This window comes from Pinus tabuliformis, chromosome 7 (genome assembly GCF_031772625.1).
Source record: "Pinus tabuliformis cultivar Carrire ecotype Pingquan chromosome 7, CPIR1, whole genome shotgun sequence".
NCBI classification, from domain to species: Eukaryota; Viridiplantae; Streptophyta; class Pinopsida; order Pinales; family Pinaceae; genus Pinus; species Pinus tabuliformis.
Window position 1 is genome coordinate 1,564,785,083 of NC_142293.1, and position 26,380 is coordinate 1,564,811,462.

General features: G+C 41.8%; 1 protein-coding gene across 2 annotated transcripts in view; it reads left to right on the top strand.

Moving 5' to 3' along the window:
• The window catches only part of LOC149254022 (copper-transporting ATPase PAA2, chloroplastic), a 407,965-nt gene extending 381,819 nt beyond the window's left edge, over nt 1-26,146 (top strand). For both annotated transcript variants that reach the window (XM_089460050.1, XM_089460049.1), the window contains 3 exons: nt 25,304-25,454; nt 25,546-25,654; nt 25,779-26,146. In XM_089460050.1, the coding sequence (XP_089316176.1) occupies nt 25,304-25,454; nt 25,546-25,654; nt 25,779-25,815 (297 nt within the window). In that variant the 3' untranslated portion in view covers nt 25,816-26,146. The remainder of the gene's footprint in view (nt 1-25,303; nt 25,455-25,545; nt 25,655-25,778) is intronic.
• The last annotated feature ends 234 nt before the right edge of the window (nt 26,147-26,380 follow it).

Sequence of the window (26,380 nt, forward strand, 5' to 3'; positions counted from 1 at the left end):
GGAGACTGTGTTGCATAGTGACTCATTTCACCACACCTGAAACATTTGATCTTTGAGATGTCCTTCTTCCGCCTTTGCTGCTCTTGTTGCCCCTTGGATGCAAGGGTTGCATTTTCTTCCTCCTCTTTGGGCTTCAACCCACTATTGTTTCTTCCGTCAAGCTTACTCTTGACTGGATCTTTCCTCAGCTCCTCAATGCTTAAGAGTTGCCCACATCTCATCCCAATTTGGCAAAGTCGCCCTGTCCAGAATACTCTGGACAAAGACTTGCCACTCATCTGACACTGAATTGACAGCCAGTCTAACCAATTCGGACCCTTGAGATATAGACCCCACAGCTGCTAACTCATCTCAAGTCTCCGAAAGCTTCGTGAGGAACGGATTTATGCCCTCCCCCTTCTACATTTGTGCAGATCTCAGTTCAAGTACATCTTCTGCTGCTTGGAAGATCCTTGATATAGCATTGCAAAGGCATCCCACATTTCCTTAGCAATCCCTCTGCTAGCGATGTGACATACTGCACGATCCTTTACTCCATCCAAGATCATCCTCTTGGCCTTCACCATTTTTGCTCGGTACTTCTTTAGCGGATCTTCATTTGCAGGCACAACCACCATGTTGTCGATATAGGTGTTGAGAGAATGCTCATCTAGAAGGAATGACATTCTTGCCTTCCAAATGACGTAGTTGGATGCTCCATCCAACCTGTCATGATCTCTCAGCCCATTGGTTTCCATCTCTGCCATGAAAATGTCGAACTGTTCCTCTCTGCTCTTACTGTTGCTGCTCAACCAATAAGAAAACGAACTTCTTACCGGGAAGTCTACTTAGGAAAAATTCCCTTACTGTGCTTCTCTTCTCTCTTCTGACATTTTTCTGCCCAGCAAAATAACCTGTAGAAAAACTGTGTCCCACCAGCTCTTCCTCATGCAAAATTTCGATCTAGAAGCCCTTCCTCTCTGTCGATTCACTCAAAGAGAGACTGCCTCGAAAATTCATCCCTGCTGGCTTGGGTCGCGCAAACCCCTCTAGGGATTTGAACTGCTGCCTCCTGCAGCGATTTCAATCTCCTATTTTCCTCAGCACTAGGTTCTCTGACACTGTTCTTCTTGCTTCACCTACACCCCTCTAATACCATGTGAAAATTCCTAAAATCAGAATCCCTACTGTAGCAATTGATGATATTTCTCCTAATTGTTAGATTTACATGAACAAGTTATTTGCAGTTTCCTATGGCAAACATCGAAATACATACGTTGCAGCCTACACCATTTAAAATAATATGCCGAAACAAGAAACTGAACAATAGAGAAAGATACAACACAAATGACACAGTTGTTTTTGGACAAATGTCCCCGAAAAAACCCAATGCGGGAAAACCGATGCAGCAGATCTAAAGGTTTTTATTATTAAGCTGAAGTTATTTCTGAATACAATCTTTGGATGCCTTGCTGGCAATCCAGTATAGAAAATATCACTCGGCAAAAGAAATTAGTGAGATTACCTCACTCTACACTGCAAGTTCTGGCTGATCTGACAGTTGAACCAACGAGTTCCCCGACTACTTTTGTGTTGCCCCTGTGTGGGCCTGTGTTAGCCTCTAAGGCACTGCGTCACCTCTACTGAGAATCGATTTGCCTTCTGGAACTGATTCCAACCCTCCCAGCGTAGAAAAATCGGCCTCCTCAACAAATTCAAACTTCTGCGTGAAGGCTTATGCGCTGCTCTGCATGGGGCATGCTTAGGGTCTGTGTGAGCCCTTCCTGGCTCTGCGTCACCCTCTCTGGCCTTTGCGCTGCCTCTTCTTCGTGTCTCTCTACTTCTCTACTGAGTATTCTTGTCTCCGGAGAAGATCCTCCAACCAAAACTCCCTCCGCCCCTCTCTGCGTGATCACTACAAATCACTGCGCTGCGTCTAGCTTCAGCAATTCGATCTAACTAATCAACTCTATGTGTGTGTCTTCCAAATGACCCTCAAGCCTCCTTAAATAATATTCTCGTTGACATTGAACGGCCCAGATTAGAAGCTAATCAATGGCTAAGATCATTTCTGCTTGATCCTTGTCTTCTTCTGGAAGTTACACCCACAGTTAGAATTAATATCCATTAATTATTTTAATTTCCTAAGTTTAGACTTCGGGACCCATTAAAAATAATTAATTATTTTAATAAAACTGTCTTCGGGTGGAATTTCCCAAAATGCTTTCTGAGTTCTTTGGAATACATGTGCCCAAGCCTCCCTGCAAAATTTGAGACTTAGAGCACATTCAATGCTACCAGAATTCAACAGGAAACTGAAGTTCTTCCCTCAATAATGCCTGGATCGATCTGAAATTGCAGCCACAGACTCCTCTCCTAAAACTCAGAAATACTTAAAAAAGGTTTGGCTCGACTCCAAACCAAAATTGAACCCACAATGTGATGTGAATTTTCCAGCTAACCAACAATACACCCTGTTATAAAAATGTATGATTGTCTCAAATTTTCCTCGTAAATTCTATAAAATTAGCTAGAGCCTATTCTCAATAAACCCACGAAAATCCAAAAATCTTTTCTCCCTTTTGGAGGTATCTCGGTTGTCATGGCAAACTCCTCCTCCTCGATCTTCGTGGGTGCAGCCTTCGGATTGTGCTTCTCATCTTTGTCCTTCTTCTTGAGAGGAGACTGTGTTGCATAGTGACTCATTTCACCACACCTGAAACATTTGATCTTTGAGATGTCCTTCTTCCGCCTTTGCTGCTCTTGTTGCCCCTTGGATGCAAGGGTTGCATTTTCTTCCTCCTCTTTGGGCTTCAACCCACTATTGTTTCTTCCGTCAAGCTTACTCTTGACTGGATCTTTCCTCAGCTCCTCAATGCTTAAGAGTTGCCCACATCTCATCCCAATTTGGCAAAGTCGCCCTGTCCAGAATACTCTGGACAAAGACTTGCCACTCATCTGACACTGAATTGACAGCCAGTCTAACCAATTCGGACCCTTGAGATATAGACCCCACAGCTGCTAACTCATCTCAAGTCTCCGAAAGCTTCGTGAGGAACGGATTTATGCCCTCCCCCTTCTACATTTGTGCAGATCTCAGTTCAAGTACATCTTCTGCTGCTTGGAAGATCCTTGATATAGCATTGCAAAGGCATCCCACATTTCCTTAGCAATCCCTCTGCTAGCGATGTGACATACTGCACGATCCTTTACTCCATCCAAGATCATCCTCTTGGCCTTCACCATTTTTGCTCGGTACTTCTTTAGCGGATCTTCATTTGCAGGCACAACCACCATGTTGTCGATATAGGTGTTGAGAGAATGCTCATCTAGAAGGAATGACATTCTTGCCTTCCAAATGACGTAGTTGGATGCTCCATCCAACCTGTCATGATCTCTCAGCCCATTGGTTTCCATCTCTGCCATGAAAATGTCGAACTGTTCCTCTCTGCTCTTACTGTTGCTGCTCAACCAATAAGAAAACGAACTTCTTACCGGGAAGTCTACTTAGGAAAAATTCCCTTACTGTGCTTCTCTTCTCTCTTCTGACATTTTTCTGCCCAGCAAAATAACCTGTAGAAAAACTGTGTCCCACCAGCTCTTCCTCATGCAAAATTTCGATCTAGAAGCCCTTCCTCTCTGTCGATTCACTCAAAGAGAGACTGCCTCGAAAATTCATCCCTGCTGGCTTGGGTCGCGCAAACCCCTCTAGGGATTTGAACTGCTGCCTCCTGCAGCGATTTCAATCTCCTATTTTCCTCAGCACTAGGTTCTCTGACACTGTTCTTCTTGCTTCACCTACACTCCTCTAATACCATGTGAAAATTCCTAAAATCAGAATCCCTACTGCAGCAATTGATGATATTTCTCCTACTTGTTAGATTTACATGAACAAGTTATTTGCAGTTTCCTATGGCAAACATCGAAATACATACATTGCAGCCTACACCATTTAAAATAATATGCCGAAACAAGAAACTGAACAATAGAGAAAGATACAACACAAATGACACAGTTGTTTTTGGACAAATGTCCCCGAAAAAACCCAATGCGGGAAAACCGATGCAGCAGATCTAAGGGTTTTTATTATTAAGCTGAAGTTATTTCTGAATACAATCTTTGGATGCCTTGCTGGCAATCCAGTATAGAGAATATCACTCGGCAAAAGAAATTAGTGAGATTACCTCACTCTACACTGCAAGTTCTGGCTGATCTGACAGTTGAACCAACGAGTTCCCCGACTACTTTTGTGTTGCCCCTGTGTGGGCCTGTGTTAGCCTCTAAGGCACTGCGTCACCTCTACTGAGAATCGATTTGCCTTCTGGAACTGATTCCAACCCTCCCAGCGTAGAAAAATCGGCCTCCTCAACAAATTCAAACTTCTGCGTGAAGGCTTATGCGCTGCTCTGCATGGGGCATGCTTAGGGTCTGTGTGAGCCCTTCCTGGCTCTGCGTCACCCTCTCTGGCCTTTGCGCTGCCTCTTCTTCGTGTCTCTCTACTTCTCTACTGAGTATTCTTGTCTCCGGAGAAGATCCTCCAACCAAAACTCCCTCCGCCCCTCTCTGCGTGATCACTACAAATCACTGCGCTGCGTCTAGCTTCAGCAATTCGATCTAACTAATCAACTCTATGTGTGTGTCTTCCAAATGACCCTCAAGCCTCCTTAAATAATATTCTCGTTGACATTGAACGGCCCAGATTAGAAGCTAATCAATGGCTAAGATCATTTCTGCTTGATCCTTGTCTTCTTCTGGAAGTTACACCCACAGTTAGAATTAATATCCATTAATTATTTTAATTTCCTAAGTTTAGACTTCGGGACCCATTAAAAATAATTAATTATTTTAATAAAACTGTCTTCGGGTGGAATTTCCCAAAATGCTTTCTGAGTTCTTTGGAATACATGTGCCCAAGCCTCCCTGCAAAATTTGAGACTTAGAGCACATTCAATGCTACCAGAATTCAACAGGAAACTGAAGTTCTTCCCTCAATAATGCCTGGATCGATCTGAAATTGCAGCCACAGACTCCTCTCCTAAAACTCAGAAATACTTAAAAAAGGTTTGGCTCGACTCCAAACCAAAATTGAACCCACAATGTGATGTGAATTTTCCAGCTAACCAACAATACACCCTGTTATAAAAATGTATGATTGTCTCAAATTTTCCTCGTAAATTCTATAAAATTAGCTAGAGCCTATTCTCAATAAACCCACGAAAATCCAAAAATCTTTTGAGTTGATTCCAACTTCACCCGGTGACACCAAGAAATGCAAATTTCCCTCTATATCAAGCCAAACACATTGCTGGAAAATATACTAATAAATGTGAACCAAGTCCTCCTGGAAAACCTCCCAAACTCCTGTGAATCTGCTCTGAGAAATACTCCCTAACTCTGACCCTTATCTCTCCACAACTCTACTCCAAACCTTGCGAAATCTCTAATTGGGAGTTCCTGTGCACCGCTGGAAATATGTAAATTCGGCCCCTCAAATTCCCTCGAATTCATCCCTACAAATCACCAAGGAGAAGCTCGTCCTCCCTATGGATAAATGTCTGCAAATTCTCTGGCCCAAATTCTATTGTTTGCTGATCTTTCTCACTCCCACGAGTTTCCTTCTACGCCCTTGGAGAAAAATGCACCAACTAAAGGAAATCCTATGAAATGGCTCCTGAAATGCTCGGAACTAACTCCCAAATTATTTCCTAGGGTGACACTCGAAGTTCATCAAATGTAGAGGTGGAATTTCCACTTGGAAATTGTTGATTTGGGGTAGCATCGGATGTGCTCTAGCCACGAAAATTGGAGAGGCTAAAGCACATGAGATCTCCAATACCCAGAAATGGTTTGGGCAGATTCTTAACAGTTTGGGAGATATTAAAATAATTAATATTTTTAATGGAGTTAGACTTAGGGAAAATAAAATATTAATGTGAATTAATATAAAACTGTGTTAGAAGGGTCCAAAAGTAAAGGATCAAACCATAGTTAATCTTAGCCATTGATTAAGGACTTAATCTCGGCCATTGAATTGTCAACGAGAAAAGTATAAGAAGAGGCTTGAGGATCACTTGGAGAACACACCGAGTTGATCAAGATTTCGATTTTCTAGGGCAGGGTTCACTGAGGAAGTTGAAAGAGTGATCAGTGTTGCAGCTCAGGGGTAGTGAATACAGAAGCAAAGAGGCAGAGATAGTACCAGGAGGATCAACGCAGAAGCCAGGAGAGAGGGGTGCAGAGCCAGCCAGAGGTTCACGCAGAGATAACCAGGGCTCACGCAGAAGCAGCTAGGAGCTACGCAGTGCCTTAGAGAGCCAACGTGGGTGACGCAGTGCCTCTAGAGGCTGACGCAGGGGGAGTTAGGGTGACGTTGGGCCAGAAAGGGCTGACGCAGTCCCTAGAGGCTGACGTTGGGGTTTTTCGTGGGCCAGATTGGAGCTGGGAGCTGTCGGAGTGTTTATCCAGGGTTTCAGCTAGAACATTTGTCTCCGACTGAGAGGTAGTACTGCCGAGCAATGTTGCATTAATCGTTATCGGGATAATATCGACGCGAGGAAAAAATCAGACAAAATCGTAATTATCGGGAAATAATCGGAAATAATCGGGAAAAAATCGTTTGGTACAATAATATTCGTTTTTTTCAATTTTTTTAATATCTAAACCTTCTACAACATAAAATAAATACATTGACACATAAATATGATAAAAGAACTAATATATAAGATGTTTAATATCATTTCTAGTGCTAAAATCACACATAACATTGAATCATGTCCTGAATAGTAACTCCCGACTCCTGAGTCCCAACTCAGCCTCAAAATATCAATAAAAATTATAATAATGTATCTCATCATGTCATAATGTCATATACAATAAAATGAAGAAAATAACTAAAGTCTAATCCTATTGATTTCCTCTGCCCCTCTTGCGAGAAAATGCCACAGCTTTCCCTTTCCCTCTAGATGTAGATGTTGGTGCTGGTGGAGTTGGCAGCGGAGTCTGCTGTGCTATAGAAGCTGAAGAACTAGAAGTAGGAGCTATAGGAGGTAGACCACGTCCTCTACTGGTGGCAGGGGTAGCCCCGACAGGTGGTGTCACCTGGAAACATTACAATCTCCCAATCCTGAAATCCTGAAAAACTGATAAGTCTGCTGGATTTTGAATGAAATCTAAAATTCTACTTTCTCCATATGAAATCCAATGAGGCCGGAACCACTCTCAAACATCCTGAGTCATTTCATGGTAATGGTAAAAATTTAAGTAAAAGGATGAAAATGAAGATTAAGGAGAATGTCACTTTTACTTTAACAATTTAACATTACCATGAATAGCATATCAATACTAGGGCCTAGACTTTATCATTAAGCTGCCCCACTCAAAAATTATTTGTTTCTTTCAAAAAAAATTGCATTTCGAACATTTAGCATCCCTTATAAAACCGCGCTACCCTGACCCTCGATGATAAATTGGGAAAAAATCGCGTATTAAAAAAAACCGCGAGTATTACTTGCGATAATATCGGCTTCGGGGAAAAATCGCGATAAAGCGATAATATCACGATATCATCGCGATTTTAACAACACATTCTCTGTTGGGTGAGCCGGTTTTGGCACCTAGATTGTATTCTAAAACTGCTTAATAATACAAACCCTCAAATAGTTGCACCGGTTTTTCCGCATTGGGTTTTTCTAGGGACATTGGTCCAAGAACAACAGTGTCACTTGTGTGCTTGTTTTGTTTCCTTCAGTTGATGATCTGTAATGTGTTGAGCATGTACTTGTATTTATTTTCAGTGTTTACATGGTAAATAACTTGTTAATTAATCAGAACAAGTAGGCAAAAATAAATCAGAAAATACATGAAGGGTTTCTAACGGGTTAGACTTAGAAATTCCAACAGAAATCTCTTGTGCTAAGCAGCACTTGTTGTCTTGGTTGAACAACTAAAGAGAACTCCAGTTCAAATGTCAATTATCAAAAGATACCAAAATGAGGTCCCCCTCCTTTTATAGTTGTTGCTCTTTTCTCTCCTTGTGGGCTCCACCATTTTGACCTCCTTTCTCTCCCTCCTCCCTAGCTCAATTTTCCTAAGGGGTTCGAATTCACCTCTTAGGTGACCCCACATCCCACTACCAAAATAAATTTTCCTTTTCTCTAATGTTTGTTGCATCCTTTTCTCGAAAAATTAAGTGGGGACTCCCTTGACCCACTTTTCCTTAGTTTAATTGCCAAAGTATTTTCTCAAAGCCAAAATTGCAAAAATGGAGGTCTGTTAGTTTTGTAGCATCGGATGTGTTCTAGCCTTGAAATTTTGTGGAGAGGCTAGAATACATGAGATCTCCAAAACCTAGAAATCGTTTCAGGAAATTCCCCCCTAGAAATTACTTAATTAAATTATTAACCAGTTTTTAAATATTTCCCATCTAAACTTGGGGAATATAGTTAAGTAATCAGTATTAATTAAGTCAATGCGTGAATCATCTAGAAACTCACATGGATCGACTTCAAAATGATCCTAGCCATCGATTATGTTTTAATCTTGGTCGTTGGTGCTCGAACAGAGGATTATAAGAAGTTGATGGGCACTTGGAGAAGACACTTGAGAGGTTCAATTTCATGACCAAATCGATTTCCAGAGTAGCAGCAGTCAATTGCCCGAGAGAGAGCCAGTGATATTGACGTAGTGAGTGAGGGGCAGAGACAATGATCCGGAGGAAATATTTTCCAGATCCGTGGAGGTAGCAACAAGTGAGCCGAATAATCCCAGAGAGTCAGCGCTAAGGAGCAGTGCAGTAGCTTCAATCAGGCAGTTTCATTTGGAGAGAAGAAAATTTGTTCTCAGTTCCAGAGGCCGGGAAGGAGTCCTAGAGAGCCGGAGAGACGATTTTCTCAGCATCTAGAGGTAGAACGACTTCATCAAAGCCCAGTTTGAAGCAAGTCGTCCAGCGAGCTACGCAGAGCAGTGTAGAGGCTGACGCAAAGCTTCAGGAGGCCGAGTTTTTTATAAGGAAAGTCTAGCCAGAGATTGCTTGTGGGAGAAGGGTAATTCTATTCAGTATTTTACTCAGATTTTCTTGTTGTTTGGATAGCCAGGAGGGCATCCATGGATGTACTCAGATTTCACTGCTGCATAATAAATAAAACTCTCACTATTACACCGGTTTTTCCAAGTTGGGTTTTTCGGGAACATTAGTCCAAAAATAACTTTGAAACTTTATGTGTGTGTAATAACATTTCTTCCAGCATTTATTCTTCTTCAGTTTTATTTGTGTAGGTTGCAGTGTGATTCATTCAATATTTGTTGTAGGAAACAATAAATAAATTGTTTAATTAAAAATAAAAATTAGGTGAATAATTTCCAGTTGTTGCAAAAGGATTCGGGTTTCCGAATTTTCACATGGTATCAGAGCACATATGATTAGCCGAAGAACTCAATAGCGAAGAAAGGAGTTTCATTGTTCATTGTGGTAAGCAGATCGAAACCCCATAGGGTAGTGCAGTCATTTTGCTAAGTGACCGAATTTCTTGAGGAAATTCGATTTTTCTGAGAGCGACAGAAAAATTTGATCTCTCCAGAACAGGGATTCCAGAGGCAAAGGGAGCAACCCAAAATTCTCGAAGAGCAAATCTCTAGCTAGACATAGTAGTTTTGCAGCAGTTTGCTTGAGCAGTGCTAGTGTCAGGTTGTAGAAGAGCACACACTGAGTGAAAATTTTCCTCAGGGAACTTCTAGTCTCAAGAAGTTCGATTTCCCTTGCAGATCAGTAGTTGTTGTGAGCATAGTTTCTCACTCCAGAAGGGAGTGCGAATAGCCTAGAAACAACTGTGCAAAATGGAAGAGGAAATTTTCGACATTGGTTGAGATGGCCACTACTGGACTTTGTGATCAGGACAAGTTGGATGGAGCTTCCAACTATGTCATCTGGAAGGCAAGGATGTCCTTCATTTTGGATGAATATTCCCTGAAGACATATATTGATGCATTGGTAGCAGTGCCCCAGGATGCAGATCAACTGAAGGAGTATAGAAAGCAGATGGCACAGGCAAAGAGGTTGATCTTAGACAAAGTCCAAGATCACATTGTTTCACACATAGTTGGCAAAGGGACTTCCAGAGAGATGTGGGAGACTCTCTCCACGCTATACCAGGGCACTTTCGAGCAGCGAAAGATGTACTTAGAGGAGAAATTGAGGCTCATTCGGATGCAAAAGAGGGAAGGCATAGACCCCTTCCTCACTAGGATTCAGGAGGTCCAAGACCAGTTGTCAGCTTTTGGGGCAACGCCTCAACCTACAGAGCTTGTCAGATTGGCACTCAATAGTGTCTCCGAGGACTGATAGGTCTTTGTCCAAAGCATATTGGGCAGAGATAGGTTACCAAAGTGGGACAGGATGTGGGCTAACTTGCAGCAAGAAGAGTTGAGACGAGCTCTATTGAAGAGCTCCATCAATGACAGCAGTTGATCGAAGTAGGTGGAGGAGGAGAATGTGGCCCTCACATCTAAGGGTCCCAATCAGGGAGAGGAGGAGCAGAGAAAGAAGAAGAAGGACCTGTCGAAGATCAAGTGCTTCAAATGTGGTAAGCTTGGTCACTACAACACCTAGTGTCCTCTTAGGAAGAAGGACAAGGAGGAGAAGCAGGACCAGCAGGCAGCATCAACAAAGATCGATAGGTTGTCCTCTAGTCTGGAGGAAGACTTTGCCATGTTTGTTGACATACCTCTAGGAGTGAGGTAGGGAGATTTGGTTTTGTAGCCTCAGAGCGCTACAGATGGGCAGGATCCTTGAGGAGTCCACCTCTTGGATCAATACCTTGCTACGGGAGCCCACAATATTCAATCGCAGGATGGATCACTGGCAAGAGATGCAGTCAAAGGCCGAGTGACATTTGCAAACTAGTAGCAGTCAGATGCTGGGGAACGCAGTGCAGAGTTCGCAATAGTGCAGAGTCAGCAGCAGCGCAGAGTCTTCAGTAGACAGAGCAATAGCTAGTAGCAGTCAGGACTCGGGAGGCAGATGCATCATACTGATCACAAATGATTTATTATTTTGGATGCTTTTAAGTTGCAAATGTTGATGTTGCAGTGGCAGCATCAACAAATGAGAGGGAGTTGCAGTGCAGACGTAGTGTTGGCAACAATTCAGCAGGGTCAATAGCAACACAGATGCAACGTATATCAGAGTTGCGCAGTGGTTGGTGGGCAATATATCCAGACATCAGCAGCATGACAGGAGATGATGCAAAGACAGGGTGTGCAGTAGCACTAGAACACATTCCTCACTAAGAGGGAGTGTTATTTTTTGTAGCATCGGATGTGTTCTAGCCTTGAAATTTTGTGGAGAGGCTAGAATACATGAGATCTCCAAAACCCAGAAATCATTTATGGAAATTCCGCCTAAAAATGACTTAATTATATTATTAACTAGTTTTTAAATATTTCCCATCTAAACTTAGGGAATATAGTTAAGTAATCAGTATTAATTAAGCCAAGGCATGAATCATCTAGAAACTCACACGGATCGACTTCAAAATGATCCTAGCCATCGATTATGTTTTAATATTAGCCATTGGTGCTCCAACAAAGGATTATAAGAAGAAGTCGATGGGCACTTGGAGAAGACACTTGAGAGGTTCGATTTCATGAGCAGATCGATTTCCAGAGTAGCAAAAGTTAGTTGCCGGAGAGAGGGCCCGTGAGATCGAAGCAGTGAATGAGGGGCAAAGACAGTGATCCCAAGGAAAGATTTTCCAGATCTGGGGAGGCAGCAGCAAGTGAGCCGAATTATCCCAGAGAGGCAGCGTTGAGGGGGAGCGTGGTAGCTTCAGTCAGGCAATTCGATTTGGAGAGAATAAAATCCGTTCTCATTTCCAGAGGCCGGGAAGGAGTCCTAGAGAGCTGAAGAGACGATTTCTCAGCATCTAGAGACAAAATGACTTCATCAGAGCCCACTCTGAAGCAAGTCGTCCAACCAACTACGTAGAGCACTGCAGAGCCTGACGCAGAGCTCCAGGAGGCTGAGTTTTTGATAGGGAAAGTCTAGCTAGAGATTGCTTGTGGGAGAAGGGTAATTCCCTTTAGTGTTTTACTCAAATTTTCTTGTTGTTTGGATAACCAGTTGGGCATCCATAGATGTATTTAGATTTCACTACTACATAATAAATAAAAACCTCACCGCTGCACTGGCTTTCCAAAGTTGGATTTTTTCGGGGACATTGGTCCAAAAATAACTGTGTAAATTTATGTGTGTGTGCTAGCATTTCTTCCAGCGTTTATTCTTCCACAGTTTTATTTGTGTAGGTTGCGGTGTGAGTTATTCAGTATTTGATGTAGGAAACAGTAAATCAATTTTTTAATTAAAAAAAACAATTAGGTGAATAATTCCTTGTTGCTGCAATAGGATTCGGGTTTCCGAATTTTCACATGGTCTACTTAGAAAAATTATTTATTGGGGACATGACAGTACTCCCCACCAAAAAATTCTTGTCCTCAAGCAATGCTTGACAAGCGCCCTCTCTATCTGTTGACCCAAACGGTCGCTGCGAATAATCCCAGTGTTGGGTTGTGTTATATTCTTTCCACATAGTTAATAGGGGGTTTGAAGGGCACCTGTAACTCCACTTTATGGGGTCCGGGGCAGCGCCCCAGAAAATTTTGGTTTTGGACCATATGTTAGGTTGGGCGAACCCACCTATGGTTTTGTGCATGATTTTCGCATATGTTTTTTGGACGCGATGGTTTTCGGTCCATGGTATTGGACGCGATGGTTTTCGGTCCATGGTATTGGATGCTTTGGCATGTATAAATATGTATTGTAACATTGAAAGGAAAATAATGAAAAATCAAGCTGGTAGTCCCGGTTTTGGGATCCAGGGAAAAAATCTCTGTGCATATGTGTTTTATGGGTTATGCTCTCGCATTGTTTATTTTCTTTGTTTAAGAATTCGTATGCAGGTAATTTCTGTACAGGGTTAAAACCTACATTTGGTATCAAAGTTGTTTTGGCTTCAAGGGGACGCCTTTGTTGCTGAAGGGTTTCGCTCGGGCCTGTGGTAAACCCTATTCAGTGGGAGATCTACGAGATCGATTCTGGTGGTGAAAGAAGATGGCAAGCAATGGAAAGATAGAGATTGAGAAGTTCAATGGTCAGAATTTTGAGTTGTGGAAACTCAAGATGGAGGATCTGTTGGTGGATAAAGATCAGTGGATCGCGGTAGATCCGGGTACTAAACCATCGGGAGTGACCGATGAAGAATGGGAGAAGTTGGATCGGAAGGCAAAGAGCACAATACGATTGTGTGTCTCGGATTCAGTATTGCTGAATGTATCAGGGGAAGCTACGGCAAAGGCTTTGTGGGTCAAGTTAGGGACTTTGTACCAATCTAAGTCTCTGGTGAATAAACTGTTCCTGCGAAAAAAGCTGTATAACCTGAGGATGAAAGATGGAGACTCGATGACAGAGCATCTGAATGCGTTCAATACTGTGGTAAGTCAGTTATTATCTATTGATATTAAAATTTCAGATGAAGATAAGTGCATCAACTGTTGTGTTCTCTACCAGATTCGTGGGATAGTCTGGTTATTGCAATAGGTAGCAATGCAACTGCTTTGCAGTTTGATGAAATAGTCTCAGCCTTGCTGACGGAGGAGATGAGACGGAAAAATATGGACAACCAGAATGGTGATGCCTTGTCTGTACGAGGACGGTCCCAGAACAGAAACAAAAATAAGTCATCGAGTGGGAGATCTAAATCTAGAGGGAGATCTAAATCTCCAAGAAAACCTACAAAGTTGGTGTGCTGGAAATGCGGAAAGGAATGGCACTTCAGAAGGGATTGTAAATCTAAAGCTCCTGATAAAGGAAAGGGATCTGATGATGCTCCTTCTGCAAAGGCGAAAACCACCTCAGATGAAGGTGGGGATGTGTACTTGGCTTCTTCAAGTACACATGTAGATCATGAGGCATGGTTGATTGACTCAGGTGCATCCTTTCACTTCACTCCCCATAGAGAGTGGTTCTGCGAGTATGAGAAATACGATGGTGGTGATGTCTTCTTAGGAGATGATAGGAAGGCTAGAATCATTGGTCGGGGAAAAGTAAAGTTGAAGTTGCAAGGTGGAAGGGTTAGAACACTTCCGGGTGTTCTACATATTCCTGCATTGGCCAGAAATCTGATTTTTGTAAGCAAGTTGGATGATGCAGGTGTAAAGACGGTGTTCGAGAAAGATACCTGCAAGATGGTTCGAGGAGCACTGATATTAATGCGGGGAGTTTGGATTGGAACTCTGTACAAGCTGCAAGGTAGCACTGTTGTTGATGGGTGCAATAGTTCTATGGTTCCTGAAAATGGAGTAGAGAATCTAGTGGTCTCTGGAGAGAAGACCATGTTGTGGCATCAAAGGCTTGGACATATTGGAGAGAAGGGCCTTCGAATACTTCATGGTAAAGGTATGGTAGAAGGTATGAATAATAGCTCTCTGGATTTTGATTTTTGTGAAAATTGTGTATATAGGAAGCAGAATCGGGTGAGTTTCCCCTCTGGTGGTAAGAGGACGAAACAGATATTAGAGCTTGTGCCCAGTGATGTGTTTGGACCTGTGAAGGTTCCATCACTGGGTAATTCTATGTACTATGTATCATTCATAGATGACTTCTCAACGAATACATGGATATATTTTCTTAAGAAGAAATCTGAAGTCTTTGATAGGTTTAAAGAATTTAAGGCTCTGGTGGAAAATCAGACAGAGAAGAAGATAAAGGTGCTGAGGACAGATAATGGTGGAGAATTTTGCAGCAAGGAATTTGAAGAATTTTGTAAGAAGTGTGGTATAGCACGGCAGAAGACTACTCCATATACACTTCAGCAAAATGGAGTCGCAGAAAGAATGAACAAGACATTGATGGAAAGGGCAAGAAGCATGCTCAGTGGTGCCGGGTTAGGACAGGAATTTTGGGCAGAGGCGGTGGATACTGCATGTTACCTGATCAACAGATCACCTTCATCAGCGTTGGAGGATAAGACTCCACAAGAAGTATGGACTGGTAAGAAACTCTCTCTTTCACATCTAAGGGTATTTGGATGTGATGCATATGTACATGTTCCAAAGGAGAAACGAACCAAGTTGGATAGTAAATCTGAAAAGTGCATCTTTATTGGGTATAAGGATGGTTTAAAGGGTTATAAGCTTTGGAACCCAGTCACACAGAAGGTTGTGTACAGCCGAGATGTGTTGTTTAGAGAGGTAAAAGATGTTATTCAACATGAAGTCCAACCAAAGGAACCTGAGAAGATAGAGTTTGAGCCAAAGGAGGAAGAATCAGACTCTGCAGCAGAGGAGGAATCAGAAGATGAAGAGCCACAAACTCCGGCTGTGAGAAGATCAGTTCGAGAAAGAAGGCAGCCAGAAAGGTATAGTCCATCTGCTTTCAGTTCAAATTTTGCTTTGTCTGTTACTGATAATGATCCCAGAACTGTGAAGGAAGCAGTGGATTCAGAGGATGGAAAACTCTGGAAAGAGGCCATGGTCGATGAAATGGCATCTTTGCACAAAAATGAGGCTTGGGATCTGGTGGAGTTGCCGGCTGGAAGGAAACCCATTGGAAGCAAATGGGTGTTCAAGAAGAAGACAAATGCAGAAGGAAAGGTGGAGAAATACAAAGCTCGGTTGGTAGCAAAAGGTTATTCCCAGGTGCCGGGAATTGATTTTGGTGATATTTTTTCTCCTGTTGCCAAGGTAACTTCTATTAGATTACTTTTATCTGTTGCTGCTGCTTTTGATTTTGAGGTAGAACAGATGGATGTGAAGGCAGCATTTCTTCACGGGGATTTGGAAGAGGAAATCTACATGAAGCAACCTGAAGGCTTTGCGGTGAAGGGTAAGAAAGAACTGTTATGCAAGTTAAAGAAGTCTCTGTATGGGTTAAAACAGTCACTAAGGATGTGGTATCAGAAATTTGATACATTTATACGGGGACTTGGCTTCACCAGAAGCAAAGCAAATCATTGTGTGTATTTTAAATTAATTGGTGACCATATTATTTATCTGGTCTTGTATGTGGATGATATGTTGCTGGTTGGAAATGACAAAGAAATTATCCAGGATTTGAAGACCCAATTGTCCTCCAAATTCGACATGAAATATCTTGGTGTTGCAAACTATATTTTGGGCATGGAAATTAAAAGAGATCGGTCAAAGAGGAAGCTCTGGTTAAACCAAAGGAAGTATGTCGAGACAATACTCCAGAGGTTTAATATGCAGGATAGTAAACCGGTGAAGGTTCCTATTCCTGTAGGTGTGAGGTTATCTGCTGAACAGTGTCCCAAGACACAAGAAGAGGAAGAGGACATGTCCCGTGTTCCATATGCAAGTGCAGTGGGTAGCCTGATGTATGCAATGGTCTGTAGTAGACCAGACATTGCACATACAGTGGGAGTATTGAGCAGGTTTATGTCAAAACCTGGGAAGGAGCACTGGACAGCAGTGAAGCGGGTTTTCAGGTATTTGCGTGGCACTAGTGATTATGGTTTGTGCTACCAAGGAAGACCAGGATTGGACAGAGTGTTGGATATTCATGGCTTTGTTGATGCAGACTGGGTTGGAGATCTGGATCAGAGAAGATCTACAAGTGGGTATGTGTTTAACCTATTTGGAGGTGCAGTCAGTTGGATGAGTAAGAAACAATCTGTAGTGGCACTATCAACTACAGAGGCAGAATACATGGCAGCCACTCATGCAAGCAAGGAAGCAGTTTGGTTGCAGAGATTGTGTTCAAGTATGGGGTTAGTACAGGGAGCTATAAGAATAGACTGTGACAGCCAAAGTGCAATTTTCTTGGCAAAGAACCCTGCTTATCATTCAAAGACAAAGCACATTGATGTTCAGTATCACTTTGTGAGGGATATGATAGAAGACAGAAAGGTGTTGTTGGTAAAGGTGGACACTTTGAAGAATACTGCAGATGCATTGACAAAATCTGTGAGCTCTGAGAAGTTCTCTTGGTGTAGAGAAGCAATGGGAATCTCAGGGCTGAAAAAATGACTAAGCTCTCCTGTGGCCCCCTGTGGAAAGAAAACAACAAGTGGGAGATTGTTGGGTTGTGTTATATTCTTTCCACGTAGTTAATAAGGGGTTTGAAGGGGGTTTTGGACCATATGTTAGGTTGGGCGGACCCACCTATGGTTTTGTGCATGATTTTTGCACATGTTTTTTGGACGCGATGGTTTTCGGTCCATGGTATTGGACGCGATGGTTTTCGGTCCATGGTATTGGATGCTTCGACATGTATAAATATGTATTATAACATTGAAAGGAAAATAATGAAAAATCAAGCTGGTAGTCCCGGTTTTGGGATCCAGGGAAAAAATATCTGTGCATATGTGTTTTATGGGTTATGCTCTCGCATTGTTTATTTTCTTTGTTTAAGAATTCGTATGCAGGTAAATTCTGTATAGGGTTAAAACCTACATCCAGGATCCCAAATGTGTCACTGAGCCATCCCTGTCTCATGTACTAGTCAGTCATAAAGGAATCCCTCGATACCAAGTTCCTGAACTATCCACTCATTGTCCAGCCAGGTACAGGCCCTAGAAGCCCTCTGCATCCTATCAACAAGTGGAGCATCACAGTAATATAAAGTCCTGGCCAACCCCTCGTGAATCTACTCTACTAAGTAATCTATCTCATGCACTCCAAGAGTAGACTCCTGAAGATACAATCCAATCCCTATGGAGATGAAACATCACTTGCATGAGCTTCCTTTAATCTCCTCCTGCTGCTCATCCCTCCATGCTGGTGAAGTCCCCCATGCCAACAGTGAATCACTAGAACCTAATGGAAGACTCGGATGATCTCCCCCTATACTAACCAACTCATCCTTAAGAGTAGTTGAATTGTCAAACACTATGATGGCAGGGTCCCATGCCCACTACGGAAAGAAATTGTCTTGCTGACCCTGCGACACCCTAGTCATGGTTGACTGACTAACATGCTCATACCAGAGCCTCTCCTGTAACTCTTGGCCATCATATATGTGATGATCGAGGTTATGCCCAATCTGCCAAGCCGACTTTGCAAAGTCAGAGCCTACCACTCCATTGTTCACCCCAATCCTGAGTAGCAACCTGCCTCGCCATATGATGAAGACCTTAGTGATCCCCCACGTGTCAGTCTGAGAATTAACCGGGTCACTCAGGAACCCCATTAAAAATATTATTTATTCTAATAAAACACAATCCTAGTGGAATTTCACCAAATGATTTATGGGTCTTGGAGATCTCATGTGTTCTAGCCCCTCCACAAAATTTTGGAGCTAGATCACATCTGATGCTACCCAAAATCAACACTCCCTCTTAGCGAGGAATGTGCTCTTGCCATACTTCCCAACAGAAGTATCACACTGATCCACGGCATCAGTCCTCTGTGCTGTTGATGCTTGGCATGTTGCCCTTCATCCACTGCACTGCTGCACCCTGTATTGCTATCCATGACACTACCACTGTCATTGCTACATCTGTATTGTAGCTCCCTCTCAATATGTTGTATCATGTTGCCCATAGCATTGCCACTACTAACTGCAACACTGCAACTCAGTTGCTGAGAAGTAAGCAACTGAAAAAAGTCACCCAAAAGCTGACATGTTGGTCAGTTGGGATTTCCTTGGATGCTGAAGCCACCTCTGCTGCTAATCTGTGTTGACCCTTTGATGCTACTGTGCTGTTGTTGTATCTGCTCTGTGCATCTCGCACGGCTCAACACTCTATTATGCTGCTTCAGACTTTGGCACTCTAGCTCTGCCACTGTCGCTACATCATCCCTCGCACCCACTGACTCCCATCATTTTGCTACTGTTATTAAGGGCTCCCATAGCCGTATGTGATCCAAGAGTTTGGGCATCTCAAGGATCCTGCCCTCTTGTGTAGTCCTCCCGACTACAGCTCAATATCGCCCCACCTCTTCTCTAGAGATGCATCAGCACTCATGGCGCAATCCTCATGATCGTCTTCCTTGTCAGCTTTTGCTAGAGCAACCTTTGAGTCAAACTTCTCTTCCTTGCCCTTCTTCTGAGGGCACTGAATGGTGAAATGACCCAGTTCTCCACATCTGAAGCATCTGACCTTGGATATGTCTTTCTTTTTCCTCTTCTGCTGCCCTTGTTGTCCCGCTGATGCGAGAGTTGCATCCTCTTCCTCCTTCTTAACTGTGATTCCTTTGCCACTACTTCCCGCCTTGGTTAACCGTCTGATCTCTTCCTGTCGAAGAGTTGCCCACATCTCTTCCCAACTGGGGAGAGAAGCCCTGCCCAAGATGCTCTGGACAAAGCTCCTAGTCTTCAGTGACTGCATTTAGGGCAGTCCTGACCATGAACTCAAGATCTGGTGTAGACCCCACGGAAGTCAGCTAGTCTCGAATCCCTTGTAGTCTGAGAAGAAAGGGATCAATTTCTTCTCCCTTCTACATCTGGCATTGTCTTAGCTGATTCTCAAGCAACATCTTACGTTGAATGGAAGTTCCATTGTACAAGATAGTCAAGGCCTCCCACATTTCCCTTGCTATGTCCTTTTCAACAATATGTGGGATCACATGATCCTTGACTCTGTCCAAGATCATGCACTTCGCCTTTGCTTGAGCCTCATATTTCTTGAGAGGATCAGGATCGACCAGAATAGCAACCACCTTCAAGGCATAATCCTTGATGTGATTCTTGTCCAAGACTGCCAGGATCCTGGCCTTCCAGATGACAAAGTTGGATGCTCCATCTACTCTGTCTTGATCCGTCACTCCATTAATTGCCATCTCTGCTCAAATGAGTGTCAAACAGGTTCTCTTCTCCCTCTTTCGTTGCTGCCCAGCAAAACTCGGATCTAGATTTCTTTGGCACTAGAAATCCTTCAAGGAACAAGTTCCCTCTAGACTCCCTCTGAGTCTTGATTTCCTTCACGGAAATCCTTTCACCAAACAATGTCGAATCACTCCTCTCCAATCCTCCTTTGCTGTTGCTCTGCAACCCAGACCTAGATTTCTTTGGCAAGAAATCTGTTAAGGCAGTGACTCCCTCTACCTTGGTTCAGTCTCCTCAGATATTGTTCTTCACCAACAGCAACAACGTCCCACCAGCACCTTAGATATGATCTACACTGCTCCCTCTGCCCTAGCAACTGAAGAATTTGAGCTCCTCAAGCTCTGCGCAATCATTGCGTGAGATAGATCAGCTCCTCCTAGCCATTGCGTCACTCCTTCCTGGTCCAGAAAGATGACGTGGCTCTGCGTGAACCTGATCTACTCCTCTCTGCTTCTGCGTTGGCCTAGATTGTTGACGCAGTTACTGCGTGGGCTCCTCCCAGCAACTGTGTCATCCTCACCTGGCTCAGAATGCTGACGTAGGCACTACGTGAACCTCTACGTCACCTCTTCTCCACTACGTCACTCTACCTCTGTGTCTCTGGCTCTGGAACAACGTTGTCACTCGAGACAACTACCTCTCTACAGTAAATTGCTGGATCTCCCGGCTAATGGCTTCAGTATCTGTAATGCTCTGATACCATGTGAAAATTTTTGAATCTTTACAAACAGAAATCCTACTACAGTTACTGGTTTAACATCTTCTACTTGTTATTTCATTCAACAAGTTATTTAATTAGATAAACATTGATGTAGACACTACTGTAGACTACACTGACATATAGATCATAAACTGAAACAATAGATGAGACAATCACAAAAGGGACACCATTATTTTTGGACAACACATCCCCAAAAAAACCCAATGTGGGAAAACCGATGCACCAGATAGAGGGTTTGTATTATTAAGCAAGCAGAATCTGAGTACAAGAAGTTGCCTCTCACACCAGCTAACCTTACAGAGAAATCACGATAACAAGAAATACATTCGAGGGTTTTACCTTGTTCCCCAAGTCACAGCTAATCCAATGAGTGATTTGACCCTTCCAACAAACACTGTGAAGTCTCTGCGCAATCACTGTGTGGGCCAGCGTCTCGCCTCTAGAAGACTGTGTCACCCTTTCTGCTGGATTGATTTGCTGAGTGAAGTCTGTTGTTCAACCCTCCCGGCTCAGAACCTTGCTTCCTCAGCGAAATCTCAGACCACTAACAAATACTCTACACTGCTACTGCAAGAGACCCTCCTGGCCTGCATGAGCCCCTCCTGGGCTACATAGGCCTCTGCGCTGCCTCTCTACTACGTACTCTTTGGCTCGGAAATTCCTTGCCAATCCAAATCTCGGCTTCTGCCCCTCTCACTGCAACTCAAATCACGGGTTCGATTTTCTCAACAAACCATACCCCAGAAAAATTGAACTGATTGATCAATTTGGTGTATCTCCAACTGACCCTCAAGCCTCCTCTTATACTTTTCCCGTTGATGAATCAACGGCTGAGATTAACTCCCTAATCAACAACTAAGATTAAATTAGACTTGATCTTTATCACTTAGAAGATCCTCACCCATATTTCCATTAATACCCATTAATATTTTTATTTTCCTAAGTTTGGACTTAGGAACCCCATTAAAAATATTAATTATTTTAATAAAACACAATCCGAGTGGAATTCCACCAAACGATTCATGAGTCTTGGAGATCTCATGTGTTCTAGCCCCTCCACAAATTTCATAGCTAGAGCACATCTGATGCTACCCAAAATCAACACTTCTTCCCCTCCTTACAAGCTTCTTGTTGCTCTTGCTGCGATCCACTTGATTGTGCTTTCTTCAGGCCTATGTTCTCCATTTATTGTGCTTGTACACAAGCCTCATCCACTGATTTGGGCTTGAATACCATCACTTTCTCCTGTAGATGGCGATGTAAACCCCCCAAATACTTGAGGAGTACATCTGAATTCTTTGGCGAGATACCCAGCATTATGGCCATCTTTCTGAACACTGTGGTAAACTCTTGCGCGCTTTGCCTCGGATTTTGCCTGAAGTAGTGCCACCGGATCCACTGGTCCTCTACATACTCAATAGGGTAAAACTGTGACTTTATGAGGGTTTTGAAGTCCTCCCACTTAGTCATTGGAGGCTCTCCCTCCAACCTCGAAGTATTCGTGTGGCTTTCTCACCAAGTTAGGGCATGGTCATTTAATTTCAGCCACACAAATGAAATCTTTTATTTTTCCTCAATTTGATGGACGTTGAAATACACTTCCAATTGTTGCAACTAGTGATTTAGCTTTAGAGCATTGATGTCATTGTGGTATGGTTTGATATTAACATTCCCTTCCATTTTGAATAGGGGTTGTGATTGATTTACGAAACTCGAACTAGGTTGATTTTTTCCGGGTCCTTTCTGTTGCTGGTTCTCCATTTCTTCCCAATCTCCTAATCCCCCTTATTATTTGTCCTCTGCATTAGAACCCCCATCTTCTGAATATATCCCAACTTATTGCTCAGGGCCACCATGAGGAGATTGACATTACGATTTATATCAATGACTTGTTGTTCGAGCCAAAAAACCTCTCTCTGCAAGATCACGAGGGTTATTCATAGATTCGTCGACCATGATTAGGGTTTTACGACTTTTGGCCCAGTCGATATAGATCCTTCGAAAATCTCCACAATACACCCAAAGAAACCTGCTCTGATACCAATACAATCCGTAAACTACCATGGATATTCCACTAGACAATTCGTCAGAATAGATTTGATCAAATTAAATTTAAAATATGAAATTCTACACTATTATAGTTTTATTTCCTTTTAGATCTATAAATTATTGTTAATAGTGTATGCATGTGAATTAAAATTATGTAGAAAATAGAGAACAGAATAAAATCTCACAAACATATTTGACACACGATATGACCTAACAAAACCCTTTCGGAAGAAAAACCCAATTAAAAGGTGAGGTCGCTCCACTCTCTTTCTCTGAATGGAAATATGACTGAGAGTACAAAGAAGTATGGCCTGTGGCCCGTGCGCTGCTACAGTGCACAAATCCCCTCTGTGTGCTCTACCTCCTATCTGTTTTGGCTATTTTTGCTCAGCTATGGAACAAATGCACTCGAAAAAATGGAACCCCTTTTCCTCCTAGTAGCCCAGTTATAACACAACCCGATAGCCTACTAGTAATTAAGTTTGACTACCTCAAATTTTAACCATAGTTACAATATAGACTCTTCTAGATTCTTCTACATCATAAACATGTGGCTAGCCCCTTTTTAATGAATAATGGGGGCTGATATGGCATCCTCTCGAATTATTGTGGTGAAAACAGAAAAGTCAATTTTTGTGTGGCATAACTTTCGTATACAGACTCCAATTAATGCGATTCTTGCACTGTTGGAAAGTTATTTGTGTGTAGAATAGGACAAAAATGTGCAATGCTAAAGCGACAAAGTTTTATGCCCCAAAAACGTCGTTTGATGTCTCAAAATTATCCTGGAAGGTTTCAGACCCTAATTTGCCAAATTGGGTCCTGCTAGCAAAAATGGTCTTGAGAACTGATTCCTCCACTTTTTCTACTCTAAAAGCATCGAGATGGGTGACAAACAATATAACGTTCCAATCTAGATCACTAGGGATTGTGGTTGTTAGGTGAAGTCATAGATCCAGTGCAATCACTTGATGAGGTAATCATCATCATGAAACTTTTCCTTGTGTTTGGTTGTGAACCAAAACAGGGATACATTAAAAATATCATGGGCACTAGGTGGAATTTCTATCCTTAAAGGTTTATAATCAAGGCAAGATCATAATCATGAAGCACGAGGCCAACTTCTTGCCAACGTTGGGTATTACTTACACAAATTCCATCCATCCAAAGGTCAATAAGACTAATATAATCTTTCTTTTTATCATTGAAATGGATTATCTCATTGATTTCACTTGTAAAATCATCCAAGGGGAAGGGTATTTGATGGTGGCTGAAGCTGGAATCTATACGAAGGTTGTTGACTTTTCATGCCATTTAATCAAAGGTAAGGAAGGAGAACACTCACAAGTCAAAGGTAGGTTTTCTAGGACAGAAGGTAATGAATGCTTCACATCTAATATAACTCCACAAGTCGTCCTTTCCAATAGAGGAGAACAAATCACTCCATGTTCTTCATGACTTGAATTATTAGATTTTTCATCAAAATCTGTAAGTAAACTCTTCATAATGTCCAAGTTCATCAATCTCAATTTCACCCTGATAGTTAATATCATAAATGGGATCCCCTCCAGAGAAATTATTTTCCCAATCTTCAAGATAATACGTGCCTCCCAATGATGCTCCTCTCCATTAAAATCTTTTCCGTATCTTCAAGAAGTTATGTGCCCATGGTGATTTCCCTTAGCAACAAATTTAGAGGAATGCCAGTATCTAGATTCCCTACTTTGTTGATTGTGAAACTATGTTTTTCAATGCTGAAGATGCTGCTTTCTGGGATTTACATTTCATCACTCACAACTGGCTTTGTAGGACAAATATATTGAAAAAGTATTCATGAATTTGCATTAGGCATAGATTTATGTGTATGAGCATCTACCTTGAAATTTCAACGCTAGTCACATAACCTTTGTTGTTAAATCAATTAATCGATTATAGAAATAATAAGTCCAGTGTTCTAGATTTAGAATACAAGTTTTGATATCACATTAAGTTCTAGAACGTCTGCAACAATATTTTTCTTTACAATTTCAAAACTATGTTCGATGCAGTCGATACCACATAGGTATTTATTTCCTCCAATATTGCAAATATCATTTCAGGGAATTCATCATTGAGGGTCCCAAAAAACTTACTGGAAATATCTGGTAAAATATTTGAAAATATCAAGCATAAACCAGTACCTGAATAACTCAGAAATATTGGCAACCTGAAACACTTGGAAAAAATCAGAAAAATATGGAGAAATCAGAAATATTTGCAACTCTGGTTTTCTCCGAGGCCTAGTTTAACCTTTCTAATCACTGGAATGCAGTGAGATTTTAGCATTTACTGTCATTTATATACTAGTTTTCCTCGTGGAAAATCAAGCTGCTGCATTTTGAGATTCCCATTACTATTTTCTGATAAATCTTATTTTGAGAGGTAACAAAATCTCCGTAATTTGTTGTATTTCATTGTCCTGATTTGAGAAATTAAGCTCATTATTATTTGTTTTAAGCGTTAGCCTAGCATGGGTTCAGAATCTTTGTACCTTATATTTTTTTTGCTTCCATATTCACCAACTTACTTCCCACCCATGTTCTTGTAGCCTTTTTATTTATGTTGCCATGTGAAGGTGGTTCATCTGATTTATATAAGAGTGTATTCATTTCTTGTTTCATATCTCATGTTAAACATGTGGGAATGCTCAAAACTTTTATATTGAACCATCTTGACAGATATTGGAGGCTATTGACCTTGCAAGAGCAACAATCAGCAAAGTCCATCAGAATCTGGCCTGGGCTATTGCATATAATACATTTGCAATACCTTTAGCAGCAGGGGTCTTACTTCCATCTTTCAATTTTGCATTGACGCCTTCAATGTCAGGCAAGACATTTGAATATATGAAAATTTGGCATGGTTCAATAAAATTCTTTGTTCCTGACGATCACATCTCTAATTGTTTGTGGGTCAACAGGTGGGATGATGGCCTTGAGCTCTGTACTGGTTGTTACAAATTCCCTGCTTCTACAATTTCACTATAGTCATATCCAAGAGAACAATCTGCAAAGCTCCAACAATTTTAGGTAATTGTTTAACTTTCTTATGGCCTTCAAAAGATTCTATGACAGCCAATGCTTCCAGTGTAACTAAAAAGATTATTCGACTTGATTACTAAAGCCTTGCTTTGATGCTTAACCAAATTTGCAGGTATAAAGCCATAGGCACCCAAGAAGTAGATCAATAACTGATCCGCTTATCATGATTCTAAGACTGCCGTGCATTTAAGTTTGAATTATTTTTGCATATGTATCTATGCATACATGTGTGTATGAATGTGTACAATAATTTACATCTACACATCACATGCCAGAAGGAGATCCATCTATTAGTTCCAGGAAATTTATTTAACAAGCAGGTATGGTGGAAATAAAGTTATATAAGTGTCTTAATCTTTGTATTTTTTTGCAATGACTCTGTGCCACACACATGTAGATAGAAAAGACACGATGACAAATACGTGCTGCTTGTACTAAAAATATTTATATAAACCATCCCGAGGTCATTGTCTTTAAAAATGCTTCCTTAACTTATGGTAGGGAGGAAACACAAGCTGTTACAACACTCTATTTGTCTCTTTCTCCCCATGTAGGCCAATATATGTGAAAGGGGAAGAGAGGCATATTAGACCCATTATTGCAACTACAGAAGTGAGTTTCTCTGTAGTATTTGTAGGGAAATGTCTGTAACTAGGTATGTCTTCGTATAACACACATTTTAGCTTGGTAAAATATCAAATTATTATAGATCCA